At 42.2% G+C, this 18,434-nt stretch overlaps 1 protein-coding gene across 2 annotated transcripts in view; it reads right to left on the bottom strand.

Moving 5' to 3' along the window:
- Positions 1–18,434, bottom strand: part of ADGRL1 (adhesion G protein-coupled receptor L1) — a 391,958-nt gene that overhangs the window by 76,352 nt on the left and 297,172 nt on the right. For both annotated transcript variants that reach the window (XM_056570743.1, XM_056570744.1), the window contains exon 4: positions 1,054–1,163. In XM_056570743.1, coding sequence (XP_056426718.1) covers positions 1,054–1,163 — 110 coding nt within the window. The remainder of the gene's footprint in view (positions 1–1,053; positions 1,164–18,434) is intronic.

Here is an 18,434-nt window from a genome sequence, read left to right as displayed (position 1 = left end):
GCACAAATAGGGAATGGTATTAACATGAACGGTAAAGACAAGGTGACATAGAGCTGTAAATGGATTTAATGATGTATATGGGAATTAAATTACTTAGCTTATTTGGTCAGGAACATGGCTTACAGTGGTGGAGTATAGGCATTTAATTAGGGATACGGATAACTGGAGCGGTATCTGTCACCATGCGCAATTTCTTTTTCGTTATATTTCGCAAGTTTTGTTATGTATAACATGTGCTGCCAGTCCTTGTGTACAAGTGAGATATTATAATGCAGACATGTTACGTTATGTGGTGTAGAGCCTCCGTGATATCAACAAAAACATCAATTTACAATACAATACTGGTATTAGCATAGCCTGTAACATTTGTATAAGAACTGTCATTAGATGATGAGATCACATGCAACAGGTTACATAGTCTCGAGTGGGGTGTAGCGATCAAAGCTATAGAGTTAATGTAAATTCAGAAGCATAAGGGCCAGTTCACACTATGGTATTTCCAAGCAGAGAAATTCTGCTTGGAGATTCCGATGCAACAGCTTGCTATTGTTTTCAATAGGATTCTGCGGCACCGTGCACACTGCTGAATTTCTGCACTGGAAATTATGGATTTCAGGCTCCGCTGAAAGAATAAATATATTCATTATCACATTGCCGTCAATGGAGATGGCACATGTCCCTGCTGTCATAGGGTCAACTTTGGTGACATCCACTGCACACATAATATCCTCCCCGAGATATTCCATAGTGTGAATGGGCCCTTACTGTGCTGTCTTGAGGAGACACCAGCTGGTGTAGGAAGTTTTACAGGCCAGGCAATGCACCCTGGGAAAAAGGTATGCAAATTAACTCTTCTCCAGAAAACAATTTCTAGTTTCACCTACAAGTGCACTAGAGAGACAGTGTTCTTCCTTCTAGGGGAGAACTATTTGACTGGTGTTATTTTGACACGTGCTATGTGGCCTTCCATAGTAGGTGGTTGTTGGGTATTTCTCCCACTGTACTCTCTTTTATACATGATTTTATACAGATAGTGTCATGGTGTATACTCACTGTATGGCACGCAGTCATACTGGACTTCCAGGTATTTGTAGGTCCCTGGACATGGGTCAGGAAAGGCTTCAGAATCAGCAATAACAACACACTGTGTGCGATTGTTACATCTGCGGAGGAAAGACAACAACAAAGACATAAGGAAAACTGATAGCATAGCACTGTGTGTATGATGTGTATATTATGTATGTTGGTGTATATTTATACTAGTGTATACATCAGTGTAAGTACCTGTTTGAGTATGTATATTCTTGATGCATTTGAATGCATGTTTTTGTTGTAGTTTTTGTGGGGACAGGTGCCCATACGTCCATCAGCAATGCATTGAACACAGCCCAATATACTATTTGCCCCTTTCTGCCTTATAATAATCACATCTTTTCTCATGGCTATACATGGCACAGGAGTGTGGAAACCATATGAAGAAAACTCATTACTCCCAACAACCCCAATTCCCCTCAGATGGTGTACACCTCTGATTAATGACAAGGAAATCTCACTTGGGATCGGAAAATGTATATATAGTTGTTCATTATCTCTCTCCAAGTAATGTGGTGTCCTCCCGGCATCCCCCAGAAAGAGCGTTGTCACAGATATAATGACCTACCATGGCTAAATTTCCAGTTCTGTTTTTAGCTTATACTTGTTATCCCCAGTATTGTCCTAGTGTACAAGGCACATTGGACTTAGCACATTATGGCTTACACCAGAAAACTGGTGTTAAAAAAGTTTGGAGAAAAAATAGGGCTTCCCCAAAAACTTGTGGCTGTAATACGGATACAAAAAATGTATAATATGCATGTGTGAGGTCATCCTTGGGTTAGAATCAGAAGCGCCAGTTTTGTTAAATAGGATTAAAAAAATTCCACTATAGTCGCTTCATGTTGTTTTTTAGGCCAAAAACGCTGCGGCCAGATGTTCGCTGAGAGACAATAGGGAAATATAAAACAACATAACTAATAACTACATGGTATCTTTTTCTATTGGCCCCTTTTCGGATTTTTTTGGCTCCATGGCAGTTTTCATTTAAATCACAGCATGTTCTTGCTTTGGTGTTTGTTTGTTGTTTTTTAAAGAAATTGTGGCATTCTTCCTCCCATAGACCTCCATAAATGAAAAAAAAAAAACACTCATGTACCTGTATTTGGATGTTTTTTTCTGGTGATTTTTTCCACCTCAGTTTTGATGAGAATGGAAAGTCTGTCAAGTTAAAGCTTTCTTCCCAAAAAACCATGCCGGTTTCAGCTGTCTTAATAGATGTGTGTCCATAAACAAAACCATTTAGATGGACTTCACAAAAGTACCGAGCACGGGAACCAGGACCTTGAGTCACATAATGAAAGAATCACATGACAAAAATGTAGGAGGAAAACGCAACGTAATAAAACGCCTATACTGATATACACTATTATGGGGAAAGAAGCCCCAAAACTGTATAATGGAGGACAAAAAATAACGGGCAGTGTTGTGTGGATTTTTTTAAGACCAAAAAGAGGCCAAACAAGATTTGTGTATGATAAAAGCCTTAGGCTAAGTTTCCACTTGTTTTTTTTTTTTCTGGCAGTTTTTGGAAAACTACCACTGCAGTTTTTGAGCCAAGTGGATCCATAAATGAGGAGGAGTGTAAGTCCTTCCTTTATATGTCCTATTCCTTTTTGAATACACTTCTGGCTTTGGCTCAAAACTGCAGTGGCTGTATTCCAAAAACTGCCAGAAAAAAAAACCAAGTGGAAACTTAGCCTTAGGGTGGTGAACAAACAACAACAAAAAAAAAAAAACACACTGGTAAAAATGCCATGGGTGATTCATGAATTTTTTTTCTTGAAAATACCCCAATGTTCAGATAGCCTTGAGTGAATAGGGAATTATGAAATGTTGTATTTACAATTACTTCGTTTTTTTTTTTTTTATTTCTGCCATTTTTTATCTTTCTTGGGTGGCATTGTTGGGCTATATACATATAACATTCATGTATACATACTGGCCGGCATTTATCATTGTAAGTGTAAGTGAAGCATTTATCATTGTAGGTGTAAGTGAAGCATTTATCATTGTAGGTGTAAGTGAAGCATTTATCATTGTAGGTGTAAGTGAAGCATTTATCATTGTAGGTGTAAGTGAAGCATTTATCATTGTAGGTGTAAGTGAAGCATTTTTCTACACCATTTTTTGTGTGCTGGTAATGTGTAAGAGCGCCAAATTTATGAAATGGTCGCAGAGGATTTGATACATTTTGTGCAGGTCACATTTTCTGAAATTTCTCTCTTCACGTACACCAAAAAGCTAAGTCTGGGCTGGTGTAGTTTTAGAGACTTTTCAGTGGCTTTATGCCTTTTTTGCGCCTTTTCACAAAAAGGCGCAGTTCATAAAACCCGTCCATATCATGTGTATTGCCAAAATCAGTGGATTGCAACTCAAAATCAGCAGAAATGTGTAAACCAAAAAGCGCAAATAAACTCTGCTTGCGCCTTTTTTGCGCATTTCTAGACACAAAAAAACTGTCTAAAGACAATGATAAATGTCGGCCACTGCACCTAAATATTCATTAAATCCAATCACAATCCTCATCCCATGCATGTGAATAACATGTCTGTCATACTATTTTCAAGCTGTGGAAAATGTAGACACTCAAAACTTGGAGTTTCATATAGCTCGTACACACACGCTATTATGATTCTGATCATGTGTCTGGTGCAAAGTATGGCTGAATTCACACTCAGAGGTATATTTTGGTCAAAAATGTATGCCGACGTATGCCTCGGTGTATTGGCAGTGGGAATTCGACGAAATAGTTCATAGTATGTTGAAGCAATTTCCTACACATATACTCCTCCTTTACAGACTATGGGGGAGATTTATCAAAACCTGTGCAGAGGAAGAGTGGTGCAGTTGCCCATAGCAACCAATCAGATTGCTTCTTTCATTTTCCACAGGCCTCTAAAGAGGCCTGTGGAAAATGAAAGAAGCAATCTGATTGGTTGCTATGGGCAACTGCACCACTCTTCCTCTGCACAGGTTTTGATAAATCTCCCCATATACCTTTTAGCCGCTAGATGACTACTTTTGGGCCATTAAACAGAATAGACCTGCTGCAAGTACACCATGGTATATGTCAGCGTACCTTCTTGTCAGGATGACTGGTCGTTCAGACAAACTGTTTAACCTCTTCAGGACATAGGGCGTATGGATACGCCCTGAATCCCGAGTCCTTAAGGACCGAGGGCGTATCCATACGCCCGTGGGAATTCCGGCCCCCACCGCTAGCCGGTTGGGGACCGGAGCCGGATGCCTGCTGAAATCGTTCAGCAGGCATCCCGGCATATCGCCCAGGGGGGTCATTATGCCCCCCCATGTCGGCGATCGCCGCAGATCGCTGGACAATTCAGTCCAGCGATCTGCGGCGATTCCGGGTCAATCGGGTCTCCAGTGACCCGGTGACCCGGAATTACTGGCTGTTCGGGGCCGTCTCTGACGGCCCCGAACAGCCAGAGCCTGCAGGGGTGAGGTGGCACTGGTGCCACCTCACGATCGCCCTGATTCGTCGGCCGGAGTACCGGCCGACCAATCAGGGCGCCTGCTGCGGGTGTCACTCCCGCACCCGCTCCGCCCCTCTTCTGGAGGACGTGAGCGGGTGCGGGAAGACGACCCCCGGTGCTGGGGACCCCGATCCCCGGCGCCCCTGTTGGGATCGGGGCCCCAGGAGCAGCTGCGGCGGCGGAGACGACGAGGGACTGACCTGTGCTGCTGGATCGTTGGAGGTGAGTGACAGCCTCCTGCTGTTGCTTAGCAACAGCTCCCATCATGCAAAAAGGGCATGCTGGGAGCTGTAGTTATGCAACAGCAGGAGGCAGACCACCACAACTCCCAGCATTCCCTTATGGGCATGCTGGGACTTATGGTTTTGCAACAGCTGGAGGCACATTCTTTCTATGGAAAAGTGTACCTTCAGCTGTTGTATAACTACAACTCCCAGCTTGCACAAACAGCTAAAGTGCATGCTGGGAGTTGTAGTGGTGCATCTGCTGGTTGCATAACTACAACTCCCAGCATGCCCGTTGGCTGTCGGTGACTGCTGAGAGTTGTAGTTTTGCAACAGCTGAAGGCACACTGGTTGTGAAACTCAGAGTTTTTTTTTACCTAACTCAGTGTTTCACGACCGGTGTGCCTCCAGCTGTTGCAAACTACAACTCTCAGCAGTCACCGTACACCATGCGCCGTACATGCTGGGAGTTGTAGTTTTGCAATAGCTGGAGGCACACTGGTTGTGAAACACTGAGTTAGGTCACAAACTCAGTGATACATAACCAGTGTGCCTACAGTTGTTGCAAAACTGCAACTCTCAGCAGTCACCGACAGCCAACGGGCATGCTGGGAGTTGTAGTTATGCAACAGCTGGATGTCCCCCCCCCCCCCCCCCCCCAATGTGAACGTACAGGGTACACTCACATGGGCGGAGGATTACAGTAAGTATCTGGCTGCAAATTTGTGCTGCCGCAAACTTTCTGCTGCAGCTCAAATTGCCAGCGAGAAACTACTGTGAACCCCCGCCCGTGTGACTGTACCCTAAAAACACTACACTACACTAACACAAAAAATAAAATAAAAAGTAAAAAACACTACGTATACACATACCCCTACACAGCCCCCCTCCCCTCCCCAATAAAAATGAAAAACGTCTGGTACGCCACTGTTTCCAGAACGGAGCCTCCAGCTGTTGCAAAACAACTCCCAGTATTGTCGGACAGCCGTTGACTGTCCAGGCATGCTGGGAGTTTTGCAACAGCTGGAGGCACCCTGTTTGGGAATCACTGGCGTAGAATACCCCTATGTCCACCCCTATGCAATCCCTAATTTAGGCCTCAAATGCGCATGGCGCTCTCACTTTGGAGCCCTGTCGTATTTCAAGGCAACAGTTTAGGGTCACATATGGGGTATCGCCGTACTCGGGAGAAATTGTGTTACAAATTTTGGGGGGTATTTTCTGCTTTTACCCTTTTTAAAAATTTAAAATTTTTGGGAAAACAAGCATTTTAGGTAAAAAAAAAAATTTTTTTTTACATATGCAAAAGTCGTGAAACACCTGTGGGGTATAAAGGTTCACTTAACCCCTTGTTACGTTCCCCGAGGGGTCTAGTTTCCAAAATGGTATGCCATGTGTTTTTTTTTTGCTATCCTGGCACTATAGGGGCTTCCTAAATGCGGCATGCCCCCAGAGCAAAATTTGCGTTCAAAAAGCCAAATGTGACTCCTTCTCTTCTGAGACCTGTAGTGCGCCAGCAGAGCACTTTTCACTCCCATATGGGGTGTTTTCTGAATCGGGAGAAATTGGGCTTCAAATTTTTGGGGTATTTTCTGCTATTACCCTTTTTAAAAATAAAAAATTTTTGGGAAAACAAGCATTTTAGGTAAAATTTTTTTTTTTTTTTTTTACATTTGCAAAAGTCGTGAAACACCTGTGGGGTATTAAGGTTCACTTTATCCCATGTTACATTCCCCGAGGGGTCTAGTTTCCAAAATGGTATGCCATGTGTTTTTTTTTTGCTGTTCTGGCACCATAAGGGCTTCCTAAAGGTAACATGCCCCCCAAAAACCATTTCAGAAAAACGTACTCTCCAAAATCCCCTTGTCGCTCCTTCCCTTCTGAGCCCTCTACTGCGCCCGCCGAACACTTTACATAGACATATGAGGTATGTGCTTACTCGAGAGAAATTGGGCTACAAATACAAGTAAAAATTTTGTCCTTTTACCCCTTCAAAAAATTCAAAAATTGGGTCTACAAGAACATGTGAGTGTAAAAAATGAAGATTGTGAATTTTCTCCTTCACTTTGCTGCTATTCGTGTGAAACTCCTAAAGGGTTAAAACGCTGACTGAATGTCATTTTGAATACTTTGGGGGGTGTAGTTTTTATAATGGGGTCATTTATGGGGTATTTCTAATATGAAGACCCTTCAAATCCACTTCAAACCTGAACTGGTCCCTGAAAAATACTGAGTTTGAAAATTTTGTGAAAAATCGGAAAATTGCTGCTGACCGTTGAAGCCCTCTGATGTCTTCCAAAAGTAAAAACACGTCAATTTTATGATGCAAACATAAAGTAGACATATTGTATATGTGAACCAAAAAAAAAATGTATTCGTAATATCCATTTTCCTTACAAGCAGAGAGCTTCAAAGTTAGAAAAATGCTAAATTTTCAAATTTTTCATCAAATTTACGGATTTTTCACCAAGAAATGATGCAAGTATCGACAAAAATTTACCACTATGTTAAAGTAGAATATGTCACGAAAAAACAATCTCTGAATCAGAATGATAACTAAAAGCATTCCAGAGTTATTAATGTTTAAAGTGACAGTGGTCAGATGTGCAAAAAACGCTCCGGTCCTTAAGGCCAAAATGGGCTCCGTCCTGAAGGGGTTAAACACAATGAAGGACATTTATCAATGTTTGCTTATGGATTCCTTTTTTAACCCTTTAAGGACCCGGGCTTTTTCCGTTTTTTTCATTTTCAATTTTTCCTCCTTAACTTTAAAAAAATCATAACTCTTTACAATTTTCACCTAAAATTCTATATGATGGCTTATTTTTTGCGTCACTAATTCTACTTTGTAATGACATTAGTCATTTTACCCAAAAATCTACGGTGAAATGGGAAAAAAAAATCAATGTGCGACAAAATTGATGAAAAAACACTATTTTATAAGTTTTGGGGGCTTCCGTTTTTACGCAGTACATTTTTAGGCAAAAATGATACCTTATCTTTATTCTGTAGGTCCATACGGTTAAAATGATCCCCTACTTATATAGGTTTGATTTTGTATCACTTCAGAAAAAAATCATGAATACATGCAGGAAAATTTATACGTTTAAAATTGTCATTTTCTGAGCCCTATAACTTTTTTATTTTTCTGTGTTCAGGGCGCTATGAGGGCTCATTTTTTGCGCCGTGATCTGAAGTTTTTAGCGGTACCATTTTTGTTCTGATAAGACTTTTTGATCACTTTTTATTCACTTTTTTGTGCTATAAAAAGTGATCAAAAATGCGCTATTTTGGACTTTGGAATTTTTTTTGCGCGTACGCCATTGAACGTGCGGTTTAAAAAGCGGTATATTTTTATAATTTGGACATTTCAGCACCTGGTGATACCACATATGTTTATTTTTATTTACACAGTTTTTTTTTTTTATTCTTGGAAATGCCGGGTGATTCAAACTTTTATTAGGGGAAGGGATAATTGAAAGGGTTAATGATTTTTTTACACTTTTCTTATGCCATATTATAGCCCCTAGGGGGGGCTATAACATTGCATGTACTGATCTTTACCACTGGTTGATGCATCTCCATAGGAATGCATCAATCAGTGTTTTCGGCGATTGATTGCTCAAGCCTGGATCTCAGGCTTGAAGCATTCATTCGGCGATCGGACTGCAGGAAGGAAAGTAAGAGACCTTCCTCCTGAAGTACAGCTGTTCGGGATGCCGCGATTATACCGCGGCCATCCCGAACAGCTCCCTGAGCTAGCCGGGCACTTTTACTTTAGTTTTTAGCCACGCGGCTCAGCTTTGAGCGCGCGGCTAAAGGGTTAATAGCGCGTGGCACCGCGATCAGTGCTGCGCGCTATTAGCGGCGGGTCCCGGCTTCACTATGACGCCGGGCCCGCCACGATATGATGCGGGGTCACCGTGTGACCCCGCGTTATCGCAGGACAGGGACTCAGGGCGTAAGTTTACGCCCTGGGTCCTTAACAGGTTAAGTTCTATTTTTCTTACTATTTTTTATTTATTTTTTTGCTTATGTGCGACTTATTTATCAACTGCTTTCAGCCTGTTGATAAATTTCTTTCAGGTAAGCAATTTTTTTTTTTTTGCTTTGGTAGTGGCTTTTTCTGCTCCATGTCTGAGGGGGAGTAAATTTAGTAGGTTTTTTCATGTGATACGACTTTTTTGCGCCTTTTGCACTTGATAAATCTCTGACCACTGCAAGTCAAAAATCACTTTTTGCTTTGGTAATCAAGTTTCTTTATTTTTTTTGGCTTAGGGCACTGCACAATCAAAAAGTCACCCAAAAAATTGAGTAGTCGTACATAGTCGTACGCGACAATTATTTAAGAAAAAAAAAAACAACTAAAGGCTTTTATAAATGTTGGGACTTTAAATCAGTGGTTTTTGTGTAGGTTTTACTGAAAAGAGGGTCACACATTTTTGAACAATCATTTATTGGTGCAGAAATGTGTGCCTTTTTCTGTGTTTTGAGGAAAAATGTTGCACATTGTGCAAAAAGTTTTTTTGGGGCGTCAACCATTGAACAATTTCCCCACACGTGTCCCCAGCCTCAGGACAAATGGGAACATTATTTTTGAGCAAATAAAGCCCACAGATCATTTGACTTGTATCTACTACACCAGTGTTACCCAACCAGCGTGCCGCCAACTGCTGCAAAACTATGACACCCAGCATGCTGGGAGTTGTAATACTAGTTGGAGGCATACTGGTTGGGAAACACTGTACTACACTGAGTATAGAAAAATCCTCAATTCCTGTTCACTACAAGCACACGAGATTCCTTTATTTTATTTATATAGCTCCAACATATTCCACAGCACTGTACACTCAAATTTGCCTCTGTCGCCATTGAGGCTCAGAATCTAAATCAGTATCACAGGAAGAACATACAAACTCCTTGCATATTTGTGTGATTTAAACCTAGGACTCCAGCGCTGCAAAGAAACCGTGCTAGCCACTCAACCATTGCGCTACCCTAGATGCAAAATCCTACCTACAGACCTGATGCGCATATGATGTGGAGCTGTTCAAATCTAGAGTCATCATGGTAGGAGGTGAACGTGCTACTGCACATTTTTTATGGTTCCTCTGTATACCAGGATATGTTGCGTGACCTCACAGTTACCGATTCTCCGAAAATAGTGTTAACACATATGTTATACATGGCCCCTAAGTGAATAGTACGGCATAGGATAGATGAGGAGGAACCAACCCTGTCAGAGCTTGTTAATAAGATCAATTGGTTGCTCAGGTTGGAGGAAGGTGTATACTTAAAAAGAGGGATCATTGCTAAATGTGACAGGATGCTGGCTTTGTGGATGGACTCCCCCATGGCGTCCGAGGAATTAATGAGCTGTAGGTTGGGACAGATGTAGTGTCTATCCGAAAAAGACAAACCCTCCTGCTTCACGACTAAAGGCTTCTGAATATGTTCCTCCCTGCTGATCCTATACTCTTGGGTTGGTGTAGAGTAGATTTCTATTTTTCCTTTCTATGTTTTTTTGTTTGTTTGTTTTTAGGAGGCACCGATCGATAGGTCTTCAAAACATAGTAGCTATAGGCGCCAAGGATCCCGGCGAGGTAGCGCATAGAAGCCGGTCGGACTGTTACTGGCTCCCCGCCAATGCGGGTTTGCGCACCTACCGGGATCCTGTAATTGGCGGTTACATCAGTGGACTGTGAGTAGCGAGTGGCGGCGATACCGCTATTCTTTTGCAGGTGCCGCGCAGCAACTCCTTACAGGGATATCGGTTGTATTCTTTTCTTAGGTACTGGGAGACGGACCACGGACTGTGAGTGAGAGCCCTACACATGAAAGGATATTATACTGTACCTGATCATATGGGCTGACTGGCTTTATGTATCTCTTTTTTATAGGTTATCCCTTTTGGATCCGCTGTGATTAATTACACCCGCATAGTGGCACCTAGTATCGGGGGGGGCCACATGTAGATCAATTACACCCGCACAGTGGCACCTAGCATAGGGGTGCTACACGCATTTACTTATGTTAATATATTGAGTGACGCCATTGTTATCTCTTTATCTCACACATTTCCACATTGTTGAGACTTTCTATATGTATGAAGTTCTCCTGATGACGCTCTAGATTAGGGCAGAAACGCGTAGAGAATGGTATATATTCGAGAACGGTATATATTTATATAAATCCACCGGATTGGTGGCGCTCTGTATATTGGTAAATCCACCATACGGATTGAGTGGATCCTGTGTATTAGTTTTTTTTAGATGGTGTTGGTTCACTATCACTATAGTGGTGTATTTTAATTATATATATTAAAAGTTATATTTTAGTAGCACTCCCCTCACACTTTTTTTTGAAAAGTTTTTTGCACATCAAATCTAGAGTCATCATGGTAGGAGGTGAACGTGCTACTGCACATTTTTTATGGTTCCTCTGTATACCAGGATATGTTGTGGGACCTCACAGTTACCGATTCTCCGAAAATAGTGTTAACACATATGTTATACATGGCCCCTAAGTGAATAGTACGGCATAGGATAGATGAGGAGGAACCAACCCTGTCAGAGCTTGTTAATAAGATCAATTGGTTGCTCAGGTTGGAGGAAGGTGTATACTTAAAAAGAGGGATCATTGCTAAATGTGACAGGATGCTGGCTTTGTGGATGGACTCCCCCATGGCGTCCGAGGAATTAATGAGCTGTAGGTTGGGACAGATGTAGTGTCTATCCGAAAAAGACAAACCCTCCTGCTTCACGACTAAAGGCTTCTGAATATGTTCCTCCCTGCTGATCCTATACTCTTGGGTTGGTGTAGAGTAGAGTAGATTTCTATTTTTCCTTTTTATGTTTTTTTGTTTTTAGGAGGCACCGATCGATAGGTCTTCAAAACATAGTAGCTATAACCTAAAAACAATAAAAATCCTCAATTAAAAACAAAATTGTATTGTTTTTTCAATATGCGACTCTACCTTTTATATACAAACATCGTATATATATATAACACACATAACATAATGGGAAGGGCAGATGGGCCTAATGGTTCTTTTCTGCCAGCGATTTTTCTGTTTCTATATATTATAGTGATTTCTCTCTCTTCCGTCTGCTAAGTCTTGTATAATAGGCTTTCTACTGAATACAGCTCATGCAGTGCCAAACCTTGGATTACTTTCCGCAGGATTTTATTTTTTAATCTATGCATTACTTTTCCATTTTTTACTCTGCCTCAATTACTGCGTATTTTTATTTTATCCATTAAGAGTTTTAATATAATGTACCCAGATGGAAAAAAAAAAAAACCCCACTAATAATAACTGTATTATAGGTTTATTAATACAATGAATTTATATTTAATATATAATAAATGAATATCAGTAATATGTTGCTGGGGTCATTTCATTAAAGCTGTTCTGTTCTCTCTGCTAACATCAGGCCCGGCATTTAGGAGTGTGAAGCATGAATTCCATTGGAGAAAATTGAGAAGACGTTCATTTAACTAGGCGTACGGTAAACCATGCAAACAAGTCAGCCGGCTGGGCTTTGATCTGGGTTTTGTAAAACATACCACACTACAGGCTGCACACATGTCAGTATGGGAACCAACGCCAGGGAAAAAGGCAATTTCATGGCGGTTTGAAGCATGAACGCAAGTAGTTGTGGAGCCTAAGAAGTAGATGCCACACTGAAATATGGTGGAGTCATTCCTCGTGTTATCTTTATTCAGGAGGAGTTGTCTTGAGAGTTTATTTGTACAGTGGACCCTCAAGTTACAATAATTAATTGGTTCCGGGACGACCATTGTATGTTGACACCATTGTATGTTGAGACCAGAACTCTGTGGAAACCTGGTAATTGGTTCTGAAGCCACCAAAATGTCATCCAAAAAAATAGGAAAAAGTGAGGATTAAAGAAAAATAAGTAGATAACTAATACAGATAAAGCAAATCCTTACATATAAAAGTAATAAAGATCTGCTGGAGCTGTAATCACTGTCTATGTAGAGGACAGGAGCTTCTTCAGGGTCCTAAACAGTGTCCCAAATGGAGCCGCCCTTACTTGGTGTCCAAGGGAGCAGCTAACCCTGGCACAGGTAAGGAGTAGTACAGAACTTGTAGTTCCTCCCTGTACTGTAGGAGGCGCTACCAGACAGCCAGTCAGTGCATGCACTTCAGTAATAGAGGTGATTTACCAGTAAAATGCCCATTCTGAATGGTCAGTTCCTCCAGTTGTGACAGGTATCACAGATCTAGACTGTCTGTAGTATTGTATGTTGAGTCTGGTTTCAAGTTACAATGGTCCAGAAAAAAACATTGTATGTTGAAACTATTGTATGTTGAGGCCATTGTAAGTTGAGGGATCACTGTACTTATGCTCAAGGTGGGATGAAGAAAAAAAACAAACACATGTACTCATCTGCCGTTGCTCCCCACTGCCGAGTGCTTTTTGCTGTTCTCTTGATACATAGCAAATGCTCGCTAAGCAAGTCAATACCTGGCTCAGGTGGGTTACCGCTTATGTTTTTTTTGAATGTGTCGAAGATAGCAGGAAGTGGACGGCAGCAGGAACCAGCAGGGGATCATCAGCAGGTGAGTACATTTTTTTTTTCCCTTTTCCATCCCACACTAGGATAATTAAAGTATACAGTTAAATGATGAGTTATACAGCCCAAAAATGTGGAGATAGGCAGATCGCAGGAGGTCCAACTCCTGGGACCCCCGGCAATCTCCACAAGGGGGACCTGTTTCTTCCAACTGCACGTGCCATCTACTGCTCCATGCATTTTCTATAGGAGCGCCGGTGTGAGGTGCAGTTCTACATTCGCTCCTCCCCTCAGTTGACCAATGATTGACGAAGATACAGCAAGGGGAGGGGAATGCAGAACAGGGCAGAACGCAACTCTGCACCTCCCCCAGCTCTGTATATGCAATCCTAAGCTCCGCTCCTGTCAGCGGTCATTGTGCAGCTCATTACAGGAGGGATGTACATTTGCACAGTAGTGTATATATAAACATCCTCCTGACATGAACACTACTGTACATATTTACATCCCTCCTGACATGAACTACACAATGTCTGCTGACAGGAGCGGAGCTGAGGAAGGGGCAGAGTTGCACTGAAGTGTTCATGACTGGAGGGATGTACATATGCACAGTAGTGTTCATGACTGGAGGGATGTACATATGCACTGTAGTGTTCATGACTGGAGGGATGTACATATGCACAGTAGTGTTCATGACTGGAGGGATGTACATATGCACAGTAGTGTTCATGACTGGAGGGATGTACATATGCACTGTAGTGTTCATGACTGGAGGGATGTACATATGCACAGTAGTGTTCATGACTGGAGGGATGTACATATGCACTGTAGTGTTCATGACTGGAGGGATGTACATATGCACTGTAGTGTTCATGACTGGAGGGATGTACATATGCACAGTAGTGTTCATGACTGGAGGGATGTACATATGCACTGTAGTGTTCATGACTGGAGGGATGTACATATGCACTGTAGTGTTCATGACTGGAGGGATGTACATATGCACTGTAGTGTTCATGACTGGAGGGATGTACATATGCACTGTAGTGTTCATGACTGGAGGGATGTACATATGCACCGTAGTGTTCATGACTGGAGGGATGTACATATGCACTGTAGTGTTCATGACTGGAGGGATGTACATATGCACAGTAGTGTTCATGACTGGAGGGATGTACATATGCACTGTAGTGTTCATGACTGGAGGAATGTACATATGCACTGTAGTGTTCATGACTGGAGGGATGTACATATGCACTGTAGTGTTCATGACTGGAGGGATGTACATATGCACCGTAGTGTTCATGACTGGAGGGATGTACATATGCACAGTAGTGTTCATGACTGGAGGGATGTACATATGCACTGTAGTGTTCATGACTGGAGGGATGTACATATGCACTGTAGTGTTCATGACTGGAGGGATGTACATATGCACAGTAGTGTTCATGACTGGAGGGATGTACATATGCACAGTAGTGTTCATGACTGGAGGGATGTACATATGCACAGTAGTGTTCATGACTGGAGGGATGTACATATGCACTGTAGTGTTCATGACTGGAGGGATGTACATATGCACTGTAGTGTTCATGACTGGAGGGATGTACATATGCACAGTAGTGTTCATGACTGGAGGGATGTACATATGCACAGTAGTGTTCATGACTGGAGGGATGTACATATGCACTGTAGTGTTCATGACTGGAGGGATGTACATATGCACAGTAGTGTTCATGACTGGAGGGATGTACATATGCACAGTAGTATTCATGACTGGAGGGATGTACATATGCACCGTAGTGTTCATGACTGGAGGGATGTACATATGCACAGCAGTGTTCATGACTGGAGGGATGTACATATGCACAGTAGTGTTCATGACTGGAGGGATGTACATATGCACTGTAGTGTTCATGACTGGAGGGATGTACATATGCACAGTAGTGTTCATGACTGGAGGGATGTACATATGCACCGTAGTGTTCATGACTGGAGGGATGTACATATGCACTGTAGTGTTCATGACTGGAGGGATGTACATATGCACAGTAGTGTTCATGACTGGAGGGATGTACATATGCACAGTAGTGTTCATGACTGGAGGGATGTACATATGCACAGTAGTGTTCATGACTGGAGGGATGTACATATGCACAGTAGTGTTCATGACTGGAGGGATGTACATATGCACAGTAGTGTTCATGACTGGAGGGATGTACATATGCACAGTAGTGTTCATGACTGGAGGGATGTACATATGCACTGTAGTGTTCATGACTGGAGGGATGTACATATGCACTGTAGTGTTCATGACTGGAGGGATGTACATATGCACAGTAGTGTTCATGACTGGAGGGATGTACATATGCACAGTAGTGTTCATGACTGGAGGGATGTACATATGCACAGTAGTGTTCATGACTGGAGGGATGTACATATGCACAGTAGTGTTCATGACTGGAGGGATGTACATATGCACAGTAGTGTTCATGACTGGAGGGATGTACATATGCACAGTAGTGTTCATGACTGGAGGGATGTACATATGCACTGTAGTGTTCATGACTGGAGGGATGTACATATGCACTGTAGTGTTCATGACTGGAGGGATGTACATATGCACAGTAGTGTTCATGACTGGAGGGATGTACATATGCACAGTAGTGTTCATGACTGGAGGGATGTACATATGCACTGTAGTGTTCATGACTGGAGGGATGTACATATGCACAGTAGTGTTCATGACTGGAGGGATGTACATATGCACAGTAGTATTCATGACTGGAGGGATGTACATATGCACCGTAGTGTTCATGACTGGAGGGATGTACATATGCACAGCAGTGTTCATGACTGGAGGGATGTACATATGCACAGTAGTGTTCATGACTGGAGGGATGTACATATGCACTGTAGTGTTCATGACTGGAGGGATGTACATATGCACAGTAGTGTTCATGACTGGAGGGATGTACATATGCACCGTAGTGTTCATGACTGGAGGGATGTACATATGCACTGTAGTGTTCATGACTGGAGGGATGTACATATGCACAGTAGTGTTCATGACTGGAGGGATGTACATATGCACTGTAGTGTTCATGACTGGAGGGATGTACATATGCACAGTAGTGTTCATGACTGGAGGGATGTACATATGCACAGTAGTGTTCATGACTGGAGGGATGTACATATGCACAGTAGTGTTCATGACTGGAGGGATGTACATATGCACTGTAGTGTTCATGACTGGAGGGATGTACATATGCACTGTAGTGTTCATGACTGGAGGGATGTACATATGCACAGTAGTGTTCATGGAGATGCAGAGCTACAACAGTGCTGCCACCCCCTTAGTCTCAGGATCAATGGGGGTCCTAGAGGTCATACTCCACTGATCATAAAATGATTATCTGACCATTATGCCCTAATTTTATGAGATTAGTATACCCCTTTAATGGAGTTGCAGGGCGCATGGCTGATCTCTGCTTTATTCAGTGACTGCAGGAATGGGGGACCTAGGACCCCCATTATAGTCATCAATGGGGTTCCATGAGTATAGGTTATAAATGTCGTGACAATTCCTCTAGTAGGGCCCAACTCTATTAGAATAGTAAATCCCGGCCACAACAAGGCTTATGAGTTTACAATGCAGTTATAGTGGCGCTCAATCCCATTACATAGCAGACCCGACCGCTTCTTATTCCTATTTATTAACCATCCGAAATGAGGCCACCTCTGTGTGGTGGATGGGGGACATGTTTTGATCAAAAAGTGCGCTAAGAGCCTCCATTTTTTGACCAAGAGTGCTGCTGCAACCTTCTTTTTTGTATACTCTGTATTTGCCACAGCAGCGTGCACCTGTGTGTTAGGTAGTTGTGCTGGGTATTTTTCCTTTTGTTTTTGCTGTACAATTTAGGGGGAGTATTTAGGGGGAGTGACACCCTCTCTAGTTGTGCACCCCTCACTGTTTCACAGGAGGTTTTTTAAATTGATAGGGGATCCAGCATGTCACCCAGTAAGAGGCCATATGCTCAGCAGAGGTGAGGGAAATTAGTGTTAGGGTCCCATCCGAAATGAGGCCACCTCTGCGTGGTGGATGGGGGACACGTTTTGATCAAAAACTGCGTTAAGAGCCTCCATTTTTTTGACCAAGAGTGTTGCTGCAACCTTGTTTTTTATACATTTATTAACCATATTGTATAGTCCACAGAACAGTCTCTAGGGCTGACCCTTTATTTCTATCAGAACACCTTGCCGCTTTCCAATAAAGATTGCAGATTTAGGATAAGTTGCGGTGCAGAAGACAATTTTTATTGCCGTACTCTCTAATGGCAGACGTGCAGTCTGGGATCGTGACAGTAAGTATTATCTTCTTCATTGCTTCCTAGCCCGGGGTTCTTGTGCTTTATAGAACAATATAATTGCTATTATACAGAACAATATTTTCTGTATTGTATCTATATGACAAATGCACTGTGACCTTACTGATTTCCCTTCGAGTTCTTCTGACACGTTTTGCAGGCTATCACCTCATTTGCTGGAGCTCCTTGATATAATGTGCTGGTCATTATTTAGAATAATATGCCGGACAATGTGAGAATCACAAGTCATTCTACTGCAGTGATGGAAAAGTTCATAGTTTCCGAGTAGCGCGGCCATAAGAGATGCGACTAATTTAATTAAGAAGAATTGGATATAAAGTCTGGATGCTTTTGATTTAAGATATTGTATCGGTAAATGAGCATTTTCTGTAAGACCCCCTCCATAAATAACATTACCCCAGCCCAACCGTTTGACCTCCAAATAGTTTATTACATTTGGACTTCAAGCTTCCACAACAACAACTGATGGATCACTGTTTCTGCCAGTAAGATGTGCCACCTCATTATACACCCCTGTCATACACAATTGGGCCAAACGGTGTCCCTTCGGCTGCTTAATGAGAAGCTATTTTCAATATGTACCGTCATTTATCATGTACAGATGGAGCCATGCTTATCGCTTCTTGAGAAGGTTATTCTAACCCTCTACGTTATTTCATCTGCTCCCTGTAACATTCGACAATTTCTCC

Source organism: Hyla sarda, chromosome 4 (genome assembly GCF_029499605.1).
Source record: "Hyla sarda isolate aHylSar1 chromosome 4, aHylSar1.hap1, whole genome shotgun sequence".
NCBI classification, from domain to species: Eukaryota; Metazoa; Chordata; class Amphibia; order Anura; family Hylidae; genus Hyla; species Hyla sarda.
This window is presented reverse-complemented; position numbering and strand designations above follow the sequence as displayed.